The sequence below is a fragment of the Oncorhynchus mykiss genome, chromosome 26, assembly GCF_057628025.1.
Source record: "Oncorhynchus mykiss isolate SJ-2025 chromosome 26, ASM5762802v1, whole genome shotgun sequence".
Lineage (NCBI taxonomy): Eukaryota > Metazoa > Chordata > Actinopteri > Salmoniformes > Salmonidae > Oncorhynchus > Oncorhynchus mykiss.
In genome coordinates this window covers 7571745-7588931 of record NC_143047.1, presented here as the reverse complement: position 1 = coordinate 7588931, position 17187 = coordinate 7571745, and the positions used below count along the sequence as shown (strand labels likewise).

Genomic DNA, 17187 nt, shown 5'->3' with positions numbered 1-17187 from the left:
TTTCAATTAACATGCGTGCCTCGTTAAAGTCAATTTGTGGAATTTCATCCCTCAACGCGTTTGAGCCAATCAACTGTGATGTGACAAGGTAGAGGTGGTATACAGAAGATAGCCCTACTTGGTAAAATACCAAGTCCATATTATGGCAAGAACAGCTCAAATAAGCAAAGAGAAACAACAGTCCAACGTTACTTTAAGACATGGTCAGTCAATACGGAAGATTTCAAAACTTTGAAAGTTTCTTCAAGTGCAGTCACAAAAACCATCAAGTGCTATGACGAAACATGCTCTCATGAGGACCGCCACAGGAAAGGAAAACCCAGAGTTACCTCTGCTGCAGAGTGTGACGACCCTCCCACTCTGTCTGTCGTATTCTTTCTCTTTGCTCGTTTCCCTTATTAGGATGTCGGTGGGCGGAGCCGGGAGGGTCGCCCACCGACATCCTAATAAGGAAAACAAGAACAAAGAGAAAGAATACGACAGACAGAGTGGGAGGGTCATCACAAGAGGACATGTTAGAGTTACCAGCCTCAGAAATTGCAGCCCAAATAAATGCTTCAGAGATCAAGTAACAGACACATCTCAACATGAACTGTTCAGAGACTGAGTGAATCAGGCCTTCATGGTCGAATTGCTGCTAAGAAACCACTACTAAAGGACACCAATAAGAAGAAGAGACTTGCTTGAGCCAAGAAACACGAGAAATGGATATTAGACTGGTGGAAATCTGTCCTTTGGTCTGATGAGTCCAAACATGAGATTTTCGATTCCAACCGCTGTGTCTTTGTGAGATGCAGAGTAGGTGAACGGATGATTTCCGAATGTGTGGTTCCCATCGTGAAGCATGGAGGTGGTGTGATGGTTCCACTAAGCGCAGCAAAGCACCATTTGTTTTTCAACAGGACAATGACCCAACACACCTCCAGGCTGTGTAAGGGCTATTTGACCAAGAAGGATAGTGATGGAGTGCTGTATCAGATGACCTGGCCTCCACAATCACCCAACCTAAACCCAATTAGGATTGTTTGTGATTAGTTGGACTGCCGAGTGAAGGAAAAGCAGCCAACAAGTGCTCAGCATATGTGGGAACGTCAAGACTGTTGGAAAAGCATTCCAGCTGAAGTTAATGGAGAGAATATGCCAAGAGTGTGCAAAGCTGTCAGCAAGGCAAAGGGTGGCTACTTTGAAGAATCTAAAATATTTTTTTGACTTGTTTAACACTTTCTTGGTTACTACTTGATTCCATGTGTGTTATTTAATAGTTTTGATGTCTTCACTACTATTTTACAATGAAGAAATTAGTACAAATAAATAATCATTGAATGAGTAAGTGTGTCAACTTTTTACTGGTACTGAAAGTATGAAGACCCTTTACTCCCGTTTACTCCATATTTTGTTGAAACACCTTTGGCAGCGATTAAAGCCTCAAGTCTTCTTGGATATGATGTTACAAGCTTTGCACACCAGTATTTGGAGAGTTTCTCAGAATCTTCCCTGCAGCTCTGTCAGGTTGGATGGGGGGGGGGGGGGGGGGGGCGTCATTGCACAGCTATTTTCATGTCTCTTCAGAGATGTTAGATCGGGTTCAAGTCCGAGCTCTGGCTGGGACACTCAAGGACAGTCAGAGACCTGTCCCAAAGCCACGCTGGCATTGTCTTGTGTGTACTTAGAGTTGTTGTCCTGGTGGAAGGTGAACCTTTGACCTAGTCTGAGGTCCTGAGTGCTCTGGAGCAGGTTTTCATCAAGGATCTCTCTGTACTTTGCTCCGGGATCGCGCTGTACTTTGCGCCGTTCATCTTTCCCTCAATCCTGACTAGTCTCCCAGTCCCTGCCGCCGAAAAACATCCCCAAAGCATGATACTGCCACCACCATGATTCACCGTAGGGATGGTGCCATGTTTACACCAGAAGGGACACTTGGCATTCGGGCCAAAGAGTTCAATCTTGGTTTCATCCGACCAGAGAATCTTGTTTCTCATGGTCAGAGTCTTTAAGTGCCATTTGGCAAACTTCTAGTGGGCTGTCATGTGGCTTTTACAGAGGAGTGGCTTCCGTCTGGCCATTCTACCATAAAACGCCTGATTGGTGGAGTGCTGCAGAGATGGTTGTCGCATCTCCACAGGTCTGTGAGAGTGACCATTGGGTTCTTGGTCACCTCCCTGACCAAGGCCCTTCTCCCCCAATTGCTCAGTTTGGCCAGATCTAGGAAGAGTCTAGGTGGTTCCAAACGTTTTCCATTTAAGAATGATGGAGGCCACTGTGTTCTTAGGGACCTTCAATGCTGCAGAAATGTTTTGGTACACTTCCCCAGATCTGTGCCTTGACACAATCCTGTCTCGGAGCTCTACGGACAATTAATTCGACCTCAATGGCTTGGGTTTTGCTCTGACATGCACTGTCAACGGTTGGACCTTATATAGACAGGTGTGTGCCTTCCAAATCATGTCCAATCAACTGAATTTACCGCAGGTGGACTCCAATCAAGTTGTAGAAACATCTCAACGATGATCAATGGGAACAGGATGCACCTGAGCTCAATTTCGAGTCTCAAAGCAAACGGTCTGAATATTTATGTAATTTTTAATTCATTTGCCAAAAAACTCTTAACCTGTTCTCTGTCATTATGGGGTGTTGTGTGTAGATTGCTGTAGATTTGTATTTATCTAATCCATTTTAGAATAAGGCGGTAACGTAACAAAATGTGGAAAAAGTCAAGGGGTTTGAATACTTTCCGAAGGCACTGTATATCTATATATTATTTGGTTAGAGTAAAGTACATAGGAAAATAATACACAAGCAAATATATAACAGGACAATCCAAATGTGTGTGTGTGAGAAACCCCCCCCCCCCCAAAAAAAACCTACAGAATCTTATTTTTCAATTTAGATAATCAAATAAAAAAGGTGTGTGTGGAATAATAATTAAAAAAAAGGTTGGGGTGTGTGTGTGTGAGAGAGAAATACAAACACAATAATACAATAAAAAGGGTTGTGTGTGTGTGTGTGTGTGTGTGTGTGTGTGTGTGTGTGTGTGTGTGTGTGTGTTTTCCAGCAGTTAATGTGTCGGAGGATATATTAAGTATGGTATGTCTCTTGTAATGTGTGTGTGGTTGATGCACCCCCACAGTACTTAGACTAAGCTCACCAACCATGCCCAATGCAAGAGTAGATGTTGTGCTGTGTGTGTTTCAACAAAGAGCATTCTTCAGTAGCAGGAAAGAAAAATTATATAAAATAGTAAACAATAAAATTATAACATACAGTGGGGCAAAAAAGTATTTAGTCAGCCACCAATTGTGCAAGTTCTCCCACTTAAAAAGATTAGAGGCCTGTAATTTTCATCATAGGTACACTTCAACTATGACAGACAAAATGAGAAGAAAAAAAATCCAGAAAATCACATTGTAGGATTTTTAATGAATTTATTTGCAAATTATGGTGGAAAATAAGTATTTGGTCAATAACAAAAGTTTCTCAATACTTTGTTATATACCCTTTGTTGGCAATGACAGAGGTCAAACGTTTTCTGTAAGTCTTCAAGGTTTTCACACACGGTTGCTGGTATTTTGGCCCATTCCTCCATGTTTTGGAGCTGTTGCTGGGCAACACAGACTTTCTATGGGGTTGAGATCTAGAGACTGGCTAGGCCACTCCAGGACCTTGAAATGCTTCTTACGAAGCCACTCCTTCGTTGCCCGGGCGGTGTGTTTGGGATCATTGTCATGCTGAAAGACCCAGCCACACTTCATTTTCAATGCCCTTGCTGATGGAAGGAGGTTTTCACTCAAAATCTCACGATACATGGCCCCATTCATTCTTTCCTTTACACGGATCAGTCGTCCTGGTCCCTTTGCAGAAAAACAGCCCCAAAGCATGATGTTTCCACCCCCATGCTTCACAGTAGGTATGGTGTTCTTTGGATGCAACTCAGCATTCTTTGTCCTCCAAACACAACGAGTTGAGTTTTTACCAAAAAGTTATATTTTGGTTTCATCTGACCATATGACATTCTCCCAATCTTCTTCTGGATCATCCAAATGCTCTCTAGCAAACTTCAGGCGGGCCTGGACATGTACTGGCTTAAGCAGGGGGACACGTCTGGCACTGCAGGATTTGAGTCCCTGGCGGCGTAGTGTGTTACTGATGGTAGGCTTTGTTACTTTGGTCCCAGCTCTCTGCAGGTCATTCACTAGGTCCCCCCGTGTGGTTCTGGGATTTTTGCTCACCGTTCTTGCGATCATTTTGACCCCACGGGGTGAGATCTTGCGTGGAGCCCCCGATTGAGGGAGATTATCAGTGATCTTGTATGTCTTCCATTTCCTAATAATTGCTCCCACAGTTGATTTCTTCAAACCAAGCTGCTTACCTATTGCAGATTCAGTCTTCCCAGCCTGGTGCAGGTCTACAATTTTGTTTCTGGTGTCCTTTGACAGCTCTTTGGTCTTGGCCATAGTGGAGTTTGGAGTGTGACTGTTTGAGGTTGTGGACAGGTGTCTTTTATACTGATAACAAGTTCAAACAGGTGCCATTAATACAGGTAACGAGTGGAGGACAGAGGAGCCTCTTAAAGAAGAAGTTACAGGTCTGTGAGAGCCAGAAATCTTGCTTGTTTGTAGATGACCAAATACTTATTTTCCACCATAATTTGCAACTAAATTCATTAAAAATCCTACAATGTGATTTTCAGGATTTTTTTTCTCATTTTGTCTGTCATAGTTGAAGTGTACCTATGATGAAAATTACAGGCCTCTCTCATCTTTAAGTGGGAGAACTTGCACAATTGGTGGCTGACTAAATACTTTTTTGCCCCACTGTATGTATATCCTACTACCAGTCACTTTTATGTATAAACCTACCTCAACCACCCCAGTCTCCCTGTACATTGAATAAGGTACTGGCTCTGACATGTATATACTTGCATTCTTATGTTTCTTTGAGTTTCTTACGTGTTTATTATATTCTCGATTATTATCTATATCATTCTTATCACTACATTGTTGGGAAAGAGCTCTCAAGGTAAGAATTTTACACCGGTTGTATCCTGTGCATGCCGCAAATAAACTTTTATATGTCTTACGGTGTGGAGGATTGGAAGTTTGCGTCCCGGTTGGGACAGAATTTCCACTTGTGTCACATGTGTGTGTGTGTGTGTGTGTGTGTGTGTGTGTGTGTGTGTGTGCACATGCAAATGTCTGCATAATTGAGGGTGACCACTCACCACTCTCAGCAGCCTCCTCTGCTCCTTGAAGGTGGCGCAGCAGCCCAGCACTCCAGTCACCATGACGATGGCCCCGGCTAGGATAAGGATGTAGGCGGAGGCAGCGTAGGTCACGGAGGAGAGCAGGCTGATGTAGTCGCTCTTCTCCACCAGCGTCCAGATGCCCACCGCCATCACCACGCCCCCTGCCAGCTGGGAGGACAAAGATATCACATTGTAGAACTGCATAAGTGTTGCTCTCCACTTTCTGGAGGACTGAGTTATGAAATCAGTGCAAATCAAAATTCTGGCGTTTGATTGCAAATATGCAGACGGTGTCGAAAAGAGAACACACAGAAGACTGTTGTATAAAACACCTGTCTCCGGATTATATCTTCAAACTAAGGGCAACCATGGCATCCGTGACAGAGCGGGAGAAGTGTCCATCCATGTATACAGTTAAGATAGTCGTTTTAATTTCAAGTTAAAGTGTACTATTACCTAGCTAGCTAAAGTTGCGTGTATGATCTGTGTAGTTATATTATTCATATCACAGAGCCATTTGTATTGCTAGTTATAGCCTAATGTTAGCTAGCTAACATTGAACCTGGTTGGTTAGTTACCTGCAGATTCATGCAGGGTAGTAACGTTATGAGTTGGGATTATGGTTCATGTCTAAACAAAAAGACTCCACTATGCAAGTAACCATTTTAATACAAATAGAATGTTCATGATGTCACTGCGACAACTGCCGATCGACGTGGCTGGTAAATTCGCTCTGGCTATCTACTCAGATTTCAGAACACTCTCTGTGTGCCAGAGCGCAGAATAACTGACGAATTTACGAACGCTTACCATCCATTGAATATGGCCAGTGTCAGTAAACGTTGGCAAAAAAAACATAATTAAATTGTTGCCAGCAGCACAGTTAGTCACCAATGATCTGGAAAACATAAAAACAGCCTAACCAGCTCTGCTAGGGTGAGTAAAATGGTCAGAGTGAGCTGTTCTCTCATTTGTGTCTGGAAGTAGTTAGCAAACTATCCAACATTAGCTAGTTAGCTTGGGTGCTCGACTGCTGTGGTTAGGTCGGCCAGATGTGAATCCTTAAAAAGAGATGGGTGGGACTAAGGCTTTAGAGGGTGTGAACGATGGTGAATGGTTGTTGACAAAGAAGTGCTCTCCAGAAATACATTTGCTGAAAGATCTAAAATCCTGTTTTTGCTTAGTCATTATGGGGTATTGTATGTAGATTGATGAGGGGGAAAAAACTATTTAATACATTTTAGAATAAGCCTTTAACATAAAAAGTGGAAAAACGGGTCGGAATACATTCCGAATGCACTGTATGCTAGCATGGAGGTTTAAAAAAAAAAAACGACAGCTAAATTTGCATATTAGCCAATACATATGACATAGCCTACACATATAGCATACCTTGCAATAAAATATTCTCTAAAAACTGTTGTACAATGGGCTCTGCAATAAGATTCTAAATTATAAACCAGAGAAGTCCTCAAATAGCAGCTGGCCAATACCATGGTGGGCATTGCATGATGTCGGATGCATTGGAATATAAGGAATAGAGAATGATTAAGAGCCTGTGGGATTATAGAAAAAGGAGTTGAGAAACTAATGTTTTGAGTTTCAAATACTAAAATGTTTACATGCCCACTAATCATTTGATATTAAACTGATTATGGCATTAGTCATGTAGACTACTCTGCTTATCACATAAGGTCATGATCGAAGTAAGCATATGCTGATTAAAACCTGCTTTTCTGAGCAATCTTTTGAATTATTAGGACATGTAAACACCTAAATCAGAGTTACAGTGGCTTGTGAAAGTAGTCACCCCCCTTTGGAATTTTTCCTATTTTGTGACTTACAACCTGGACTTTTTGGGGGGTTTGTATCATTTGATTTACAGAACATGCCTACCAACATGCTGGTGTACATCAATATTTAAGTCATACCACAGATTCTCAATTGGATTGAGGTCTGGGCTTTGACAAGGCCATCCCAAGACATTTAAATGTTTCCCCTTAAACAAATCAAAATGTTGCTTTAGAAGTATTCTTAGGGTCATTGTCCTGCTGGAAGGTGAACCTCCGTCCGAGTCTCAAATCTCTGGAAGACAGAAACAGGTTTCACTCAAGAATTTCACTGTATTTAGAGCCATCAATCATTCATTCCATTCTGACTAGTTTCCCAGTCCCTGCCGATGAAAAACATCCCCACAGCATGGTGGTGGCAGCATGGGGATCTCAGGGTGATGAGAGGTGTTGGGTTTGCGCCAGACATAGCATTTTCCTTGATGGTCAAAAAGCCCAATTATAATCTCATCTAATCAGAGTACCTTCTTCCATATGTTTGGGGAGTCTCCCACATGTCTTCTGGCGAACACCAAATGTGTTTGCTTATTTTTTTCATCAGTGTTAAAGGCTTTTCTTGACAATTACATGAAGTTGATGCAAAGGAGTCAATATTTGCAGTGTTGACCCTTCTTTTTCAAGACGTCTGCAATCTGCTCTGGCATGCTGTTAATTAACTTCTGGGCCACATCCTGACTGATGGCAGCCCATTCTTACATAATCAATGCTTGGAGTTTGTCAGAATTTGTGGGTTTTTGTTTGTCTACCCGCCTCTTGAGGATTGACCACAAGTTCTCAATGGAATTAAGGTCTGGGGAGTTTCCTGACCATGGACCCAAAATATATATGTTTTGTTCCCCGAGCCACTTAGTTATCACTTTTGCCTTATGGCAAGGTGTTCGATCATGCTGGAAAAGAAATTGTTCATCACCAAACTGTTCCTGGATGGTTGGGAGAAGTTGCTCTCGGAGGATGTGCTGGTACCATTCTTTATTCATGGCTGTGTTCTTAGGCAAAATTGTGAGTGAGCCCACTCCCTTGGCTGAGAAGCAACCCCACACATGAATGGTCTCAGGATGCTTTACTGTTGGCATGACACAGGACTGATGGTAAGCGCTCACCTTGTCTTCTCCAGACAAGCTTTTTACCGGATGCCATAAACAATCGGAAAGGGGATTCATCAGAGAAAATGACTTTACCCCAGTCCTCAGCAGTCCAATCCCTGTAACTTTTGCAGGATATCAGTCTGTCCCTGATGTTTCTCCTGGAGAGATGTGGCTTCTTTGCTGCCCTTCTTGTCACCAGGCCATCCTCCAGAAGTCTCACTGTGCGTGCAGATGCACTCACACCTGCCTGCTGCCATTCCTGAACAAGCGCTGTACTGGTGGTGCCCCGATCCCGCAGCTGAATCAACTTTAGGAGACGGTCCTGGCGCTTGCTGGACTTTCTTGGGCGCCCTGAAGCCTTCTTCGCAACAATTGAACTGCTCTCCTTGAAGTTCTTGATGAGCCGATAAATGGTTGATTTAGGTGCAATCTTACTGGCAACAATATCCTTGCCTGTGAAGCCCTTTTTGTGCAAAGCAATGATGACAGCACGTGTTTCCTTGCAGGTAACCATGGTTGACAGAGGAAGAACAATGATTCCAAGCACAACCCTCCTTTGAAGCTTCCAGTCTGTTATTCGAACTCGATCAGCGTGATCTCCAGCCCGGTCCTCGTCAACACTCACACCTGTGTTAATGAGAGAATCACAGTCATGTCAGCTGGTCCTTTCGTGGCAGGGCTGAAATGCGATCATCACTCTTCATAACATTCTGGAGTATATGCAATTTTTTTGGGTTCCACTGGGAGTATGGCGATGGAGAGTCATTGAAAACGCACATGGAATGGTTCATGTGAGTACCTAAGATTTACTACGTTATACATGGACTCTGTACCCGAACCAATTCAACTATAAACGCTTATGGGATTTTCTCTGTCCGGGTAATACATTTAAATAAAATAGCCCATACAGTTTTTATTTTTTTTTCGGGGCAATGATAAGATTACCGGAAAGGGTATCTCCGATTGTTTACTTTAGATGTCTATTCCACTTAATAGAACACCATTATCTGATGTGTTTTGAGTAGGATTATTTCTTCCAGGATTGATGGTAGTCCACTACAGTATGCATGTTAAGGTAGCTCCCACATTTAATAAGGCCTGGCAAATTTGGGGTTTTACCCTATATTATGAATATTTGTTATTGTTTTTAATGCCATATCTGCCTTATTGTGAGGGGTCCATTTCATTTGGTTTTAGTGGGTTTTTCACATATTACAGCTGAGGCATCTAAAAGGGGCACACAAATTAAATTTTATGACGTTTTTATTTTTTGTGTGTTAATTGAACACGTGAATTCTTTGATAAGAAATGTACTGAAGAAATTACTGTAACCTGGGATACGAAATGTATGAAATGTTTGACTGTTTTTAAATAATTTGACTAATAGGGAAAGAAACGCTTATTTGAAGGGTTTGAATGACCTCTGACGTGACTTTCTAGTGTGGTTTGATCGCCCTCACTGGAAATCCAAGAGACATTGGTTGATGATTTAAAGGTCATATTTAATACTGATTTGAAGGTAATTTGTAATACTCATAATTACAGAGTTTATAATTAATATTGTGTGATTCAGACCACGAAAAGGATAGTCTATTTTTCTATTTCTTGAATCAAGTTATGGGTATAAAAAAATAATATTTATGGAGTTAAATGGTAATAATTCTAATTTGATTTGCAGTGTTGGTTTTTAAACATTAATCACGTTGTGATTCATGTGTCAAAATGGGGGAATTACCAGTCCTTCGAGGTTTTTGGATTGAAGTTGACACCTCGAGTGAAATATAGAAGTGTATCGAGTGATATATGAAGGAGTGTATTGTTTGTTTGTTTTGTTTAGACAAACAATCTCACCAGATTGCAGCTGCTGGATGATCAGGATTTCTCCCTAAGGATTAGGCCTCTAACTCCCTGACCCCCTGACTCCGCTCTTAGGTCGACAGTGTGATAGGGGAGTATAAGCCCATTTGAGAAGGAAAATTCAACAGTGTTGTTATTTTCTTTGACATTGGTCTTAGAAATTTGCACGGAGAAAATTGGTAGTAGTAATAATTTGTCATACAGTAAATCATTTGTTTGGATTTCTTGAAACGGAAATGCCTAAACTAAAATTGTTGTTCTGATCTGTCCTCTTTCGAGATTATGGCGAAGGTAACTACAGATGGTATGCATGGAAGGGACAATTTGACCAAACCGTGTGGACCTAAAAAAAAACTCTCTAATCGGCTGAGGAAATGGTGTTCAATACGTCCACGTCCTGCACCACTTCTATCGAGAGACTTGAGTCCAAGCCAGCAACCTGTACACAGCATGCAGTCGAAGCCATCAACTGCCTTTTCTCTCGTCTTTTCTCCCAGGAGTGCGACAGTAGTCCACGTGGAGTGAGCATGGAGAGAGATCCCATCCAAAACGTATCTTGTCGCTGGTATACTGGTTGGCAAATGGACAAGACATAAATGGGTAGTGAAGGTGGTGACAGCTCAGGTGAGACATTGAAATTGGGACATTATCACCATGGTCCATCCACTTTTGAACTGTGAAGCTATCTGAAGAAGACAATGAAGAGACGCCAGAAGACTGAGTGCCCGGGGAAAGTGGGGGTTGGTCAACTGTGCCTGTAATTGATTTAGACTTGTCCAAAATTGTTATTTAGGGGGTATCAGGTTGATTTTGGAAGTCTACACACTGCTAAAGTTATAGAAATTTAGACTAAGAAAACATTGAGATACTGATCTGTAATTATAGTCGTGATGAGAAAGTTAAATAGTAGAATTATAAGATTAATATATTGTATGTTAATATAAATGTACATTCTGTCAGCATGGATGTGTGTTAAATTGAGGGTTTTAACTTCGGTTCTACCACTCAATGTGAATCACTGAGCAAATGTCATCCTAAAAATGTGCATTGGATAATTGTGTTTTGATTATGATTTGGAAAATGAATGACTTTTAAAACTGACTAATTGATTTGAGTAAGTTGTTAGTATGGTAATAACTAAATTCAGCAAAAAAAGAAACGTCCTCTCACTGTCAACTGCGTTAATTTTCAGGAAGCTTAACATGTGTAAATATTTGTTTGAACATAAGATTCAACAACAGACATAAACTGAACTAGTTCCACAGACAGACTGAATACGTTACACAGACATGTGACTAACAGAAAGGTAATAATGTGTCCCTTAACAAAGGGGGCGGGGACAAAATCAAAAGTAACAGTCAGTATCTGGTGTGGCCACCAGCTGCATTAATGATGATGCTGTGACATATCACCCCAGACCATGATGGACCCTCCACCTCCAAATTGATCCCGCTCCAGAATACAGGCCTCGGTGTAACTCTCATTCCTTCGACGATAAATGCAAATCCAGGCCTCCCGGGTGGCGCAGTGGTTAAGGGCGCTGTACTGCAGTGCCAGCTGTGCCATCAGAGACTCTGGGTTCGCGCCCAGGCTCTGTCGTAACCGGCCACGACCGGGACGTCCGTGGGGCGACGCACAATTGGCCTAGCGTCGTCCAGGTTAGGGAGGGCTTGGTCGGTAGGGATGTCCTTGTCTCATCGCGCACCAGCGACTACTGTGTTTGAATAATTGTCCAAGTGTCTCTCAGTATACATGAATTTTCACAACAATATATAGTTCTTGTCAAAAGTTTGGACACCAGGGTTTTTCTTAATTTTTACCATTTTCTACATTGTAGAATAATAGTGAAGACATCAAAAGTGTGAAATAACACATATGGAATCATGTAGTAAGCAAAACTGTTAAATCAAAATATATACTTTACATTTGAGACTATTCAAATGCCTTGGCATTCTCTCAACCAGCTTCATGAGGAGTCACCTGTAATGCATTTCAATTAACAGCTGTGACTTCTTAAAAGTTAATTTGTGGAATTTATTTCCTTAATGCATTTGAGCCAATCAGTTGTGTTGTGACAAGGTAGGGGTCGTATACAGAAGATGGCCCTATTTGGTAAAAGACCCAAGTCCATATTATGGCAAAAACATCTCAAATAAGCAAAGGGAAACGACAGTCCATCATTACTTTAAGACATGAAGGTCAGTCAATGCAGAAATATCAAGAACTTTGAAAATTTATTCCAGGGTTCATGCACAAAAATCATCAAACGCTATAATTAAACTTGCTCTCATGAGGACCGCCACAGGAAAGGAAGACCCAGAGTTACAGTGGCAAGAAAAAGTATGCCAACCCTTTGGAAATACCTGGACTTCTGCATACATTTGATCTGATCTTCATCTAAGTCACAATAATAGACAAACACAGTCTGCTTAAACTAATAACACACAAACAATTACACCTTTTCATGTCTTTATTCTACACATCATGTAAACACTCACAGTGCAGGGTGGGAAAAGTATGTGTACCCTTGGATTTAATAACCGGTTGACCCTCCTTTGGCAGAAATAACCTCAAAGAAATGTTTTCTGTAGTTGTGGCTCAGACCTGCATAACGGTCAGGAGGAATTTTGGACCATTCCTCTTTACAATACTGTTTCAGTTCAGCAATATTCTTGGGATGTCTGGTGTGAACTGCTCTCGAGGACGTGCCACAGCATCTCAATCGGGTTGAGGTCAGGACTTTGACTGGGCCACTCCAGAAGGCGTATTTTCTTCTGTTGAAGCCATTGCGTTGTTGATTTACTTGTGTTTTGGGTCATTGTCCTGTTACATCACCCAATGTCTGTTGAGCTTCATTTTGGCGGACAGATAGCCTAACATTCTCTTGCAAAATGTCTTGATACACTTGGAAATTCATTTTTCCGGCTGTCCAGGCCCGAGGCAGCAAAGCAGCCCCAAATCCATGATGCTCCCTCCTCCAGACTTTACAGTTGGGATGAGGTTTTGATGTTGGTGTGCGTACCGTTTTTTCTCCACACATGGTGTTGTGTGTTCCTTCCATACAACTGAACTGTAGATTCATCTGTCCACAGAATATTTTGCCAGTAGCGCTGTGGAACATCCAGGTGCACTTTTGCAAACTTCAGATGTGCAGCAATGTTTTTTTTGGACAGCAGTGGCTTCTTCCGTGGTGTCCTCCCATGAAAACCATTCCTGTTTAGTGTTTTACGTATCGAAAACTCATCAACAGAGTTGTTAGCCTGTTCCAGAGATTTCTGTAAGCCTTCAGCTGACACTAGGATTCTTCTTAACCTCATTGAGCATTCTGAGCTGTGCTCTTGAAGTCATCTTTGCAGGACAGCCACTCCTAGGGAGAGTAGCAACAGTGCTGAACTTTCTCCATTTATAGACAATTTGTCTTACCATGGACTGATGAACATCAAGGCTTTTAGAGAGACTTTTGTAACCCATTCCAGCTTTATGCAAGGCAACAATTCTTAATCTTAGGTCTTCTGAGATCTCTTCAGTTTGAGGCATGGTTCATATCAGGCAATGCCTCTTCTGAATGGCAAATTCAAATTTTGTGAGTGTTTTTTATAGGGTAAGGCAGCTCTAACCTACATCTCCAATCTCGTCTCATTGATTGGACTCCAGGTTAGCTGACACCTGACTCCAATGAGCTTTTGGTCATTAGCCTAGGGGTTCACATACTTTTTCCAACCACTGTGTATGTTTAAATGATGTAGTCAATATAGACAAGAAAAATACAACAATTTGTGTGTTATTAGTTTAAGCACACTATGTTGGTCTATTGTTGTGAAGATCAGATCAAATTTGATGTCCAATGATTGCAGAAATCCAGGTAATTCAAAGGGGTTCACATACTTTTTATTGCCACTGTAGCAACATGGTCTAGGAAAAGGCACCAATTCAACAGCGACCACTATCCATTGCGGGAGAAAGTGCATTTGTTATTTTAAAAAAATCATTTGTATAGTATTGCACCATTGTTCTTATGTAATATAACCATATACACGTCTCAGACTGATGTACACAGTACCATCCCCATGGCCTTCACAATGGAACAGTCCACTACTGCTTAACTAAAAAAAATCTCAGCCTATTGACCAAACAATAAACCAGCCACTAAATGGGATGAACCCTATAAACAATATGCAAAAACCAGCTCCTCCCTTGACATAGATCGATCATCCCGAAAACCAAAGCAGATAGCTTGTTACAGCACACCACGTACAGTGGCAAACAAATGAACCACTGCCAGCTTCACACCTTATAGCCATTAATTATTGTGTAGTATTAAAAACTGTGGAATAGTTCCCATGAGTGTTAATTAAGATGCCAGTGTTTGGTGTGTATTCTTTAAAACGCAACATAATAATTTCCTCTAGAAGTGTAGGCCTATATCAACTTAGAAAATACATCACCGTCCACAGTTTGAATATTATGACAAGCGTTTAAATCGACTGTATAATACATATACACTTGTACTGTCAGCAGATGTTGCAGCACTGCGCCAAAAAACGTGTCCCCGTGCCAACTCAATCACTTACACAGATACTGATCTCCTTGTAAGGCAGGGTCATGCATGCACTAAGGGAGCAGAGGAGATGGGTGGCAATACACTCGATGTCAATGACATTCAGTCTGTGAAACATACACAAACACACGCGCAGTCAGTCCTGCTGATGTTTATGTACTGTACACTGCAAGACTGTTCCCGAACCCCCTCCTCCCACTGCCCTTCCATATTCTGCCTTTAAGCTCGTGAAGTTGCCGGTAATAGGCTACACCAGCAGTCCGCAACTTTTCAATTTCGAGTGCCAAGTTCTCGTACAATTTCTACTTATCGGAGTGCAAGTTCAGATTTTTTTATTTATTTATTGACCTTTATTTAACAAGGCATGTCATTCTTATTTACAATGACGGCCTAACGGGGAACAATGGGTTAACTGCCTTGTTCAGGGGCAGAATGACAGATTTTTACCTTGTCAGCTTGGGGATTCAACCCAGCAACCTTTCGGTTACTGGCCCAAGGAGACCTGCCGCCCCATTTTCATATGCACATTTTCGTGGAACACTTTCATTTATTTCATAATAAAGTCTTCATATCGCAAAATCAATTTCATGTGGTTATTCAAAATCCTATCTAAATGAAAACGATTCAAATCTTGTAAAAAAAAATATTTAAACTTTATTTAACTAGGCTTCTTGCGTCGAGCAATCCCGTATCCGGGAGCGTAATCATAGCCTCAAGCTCATTACCATAACGCAACGTTAACTATTCATGAAAATCGCAAATGAAATGAAATAAATATTGGCTCACAAGCTTAGCCTTTTGTTAACAACACTGTCATCTCAGATTTTCAAAACATGCTTTTCAACCATAGCTACACAAGCATTTGTGTAAGAGTATTGATAGCATTAAGCCTAGCATTCAGCAGGCAACATTTTCACAAAAACAAGAAAAGCATTCAAATAAAATCATTTACCTTTGAAGAACTTCAGATGTTTTCAATGAGGAGACTCAGTTAGATAGCAAATGTTCAGTTTTTCCAAAAATATGATTTGTGTAGGAGAAATCACTCTGTTTTGTTCATCACGTTTGGCTAAGAAAAAAACCTGAAAATTCAGTCATTACAACGCCAAACTTTTTTCCAAATTAACTCCATAATATCGACAGAAACATGGCAAACGTTGTTTAGAATCAATCCTCAAGGTGTTTTCACATATCTATTCGATGATAAATCAATTGTGGCAGTTGGGTTTCTCCTCGGAAGCAAACAGAAAAATACACACAGCTGGAGATGATGCAATAATTGCGACGGAGGACACCAAGCGACCACCTGGTATATGTAGTGTAAAATGGTCAATCTTCCAATGATATGCCTACAAATACGTCACAATGCTGTCGACACTATGGGGAAACGACAGAAAGTCTAAGCTCATTCGTGACCCATTCACAGCCATATAAGGACTCATTGAAACACAGCGCCTTCAAAATCTGGGGCACTTCCTGCTTGAAATTTCATCTTGGTTTCGCCTGTAGCATCAGTTCTGTGGCACTCACAGACACTATCTTTGCAGTTTTGGAAACGTCAGTGTTTTCTTTCCAAAGCTGTCAATTATATGCATAGTCGAGCATCTTTTCGTGACAAAATATATCTTGTTTAAAACGGGAACGTTTTTTTATCCAAAAATTAAGAACAAATTCTTATTTTACAATGACGGCCTATCCCAGCCAAACCCTCCCCTAACCTGGACGACGCTGGGCCAATTGTGCCACCCTATGGGACTCCCGATCACGGCCGGTTGTGATACAGCCCGGGATCGAACTAGGTTCTGTAGTGACGCCTCGAGCACTGAGATACAGTGCCTAAGACCGCTACGCCACTCGGGAGCAAATTGCCCATATGTAAAAATAGCCTACATAAAGACAACAAATAAAAACATTGCAGCCTGCAGGTAGATGATATCCTGATAAAATAACATATCCTATAAATCACATTGGCTACGCATGGCCTGTCTTCAAGGAACTTGAAACATAGTACAAAATATTCTGGGCCCTCAGAGAGAGTTTCCTGCACCAGTGAGTTCCAGACAGAAAGACACAGCAGTAGACTATTTGCGCAAGGGATAAGAAGTAGTCAGCTAGGCCTATTTTATGAGGTTTCCAACTGTTTAGAGCATAACATTTCTTTCCGCTTTCATGCTGAGTGGTTATCGAAAAGGAGAGAGCTGGAAAGATGGTTCAAATAGGCTACATTGAGGAACTATGGTCATTCTCAATGGATGTAAAAACAGACTTTGTTTACTTGCTGTTTGAGACCCTATTTGGTAAAAGACCTAGTCCATATGGCAAAGACAAATGACAGTCCATCATTACTTTAAGACACAAAGGTCAGTCAACGCAGAAAATGTCAAGGTTTCTTGAAGTGCAGTCGCAAAAACCATCAAGCTCTATGATGAAACTTTCTCTCATGAGGACCGCCACAGGAAAGGAAGACCCAGAGTTACCTCTGCTGCAGAGTTCAAGTAACAGACACATCTCAACAACTGTTCAGAAGAGACTGAGCGAATCAGGCCTTCATGGTCAAATTGCTGCAAAAGAAACCACTACTAAAGGACACCAATA

General features: G+C 41.5%; 1 protein-coding gene across 2 annotated transcripts in view; it reads right to left on the bottom strand.

Moving 5' to 3' along the window:
- The window catches only part of LOC110506086 (CD151 antigen), a 91827-nt gene that overhangs the window by 63176 nt on the left and 11464 nt on the right, over positions 1-17187 (bottom strand). For both annotated transcript variants that reach the window (XM_036963963.2, XM_090221790.1), the window contains exon 3: positions 5219-5410. In XM_036963963.2, the coding sequence (XP_036819858.1) occupies positions 5219-5410 (192 nt within the window). The remainder of the gene's footprint in view (positions 1-5218; positions 5411-17187) is intronic.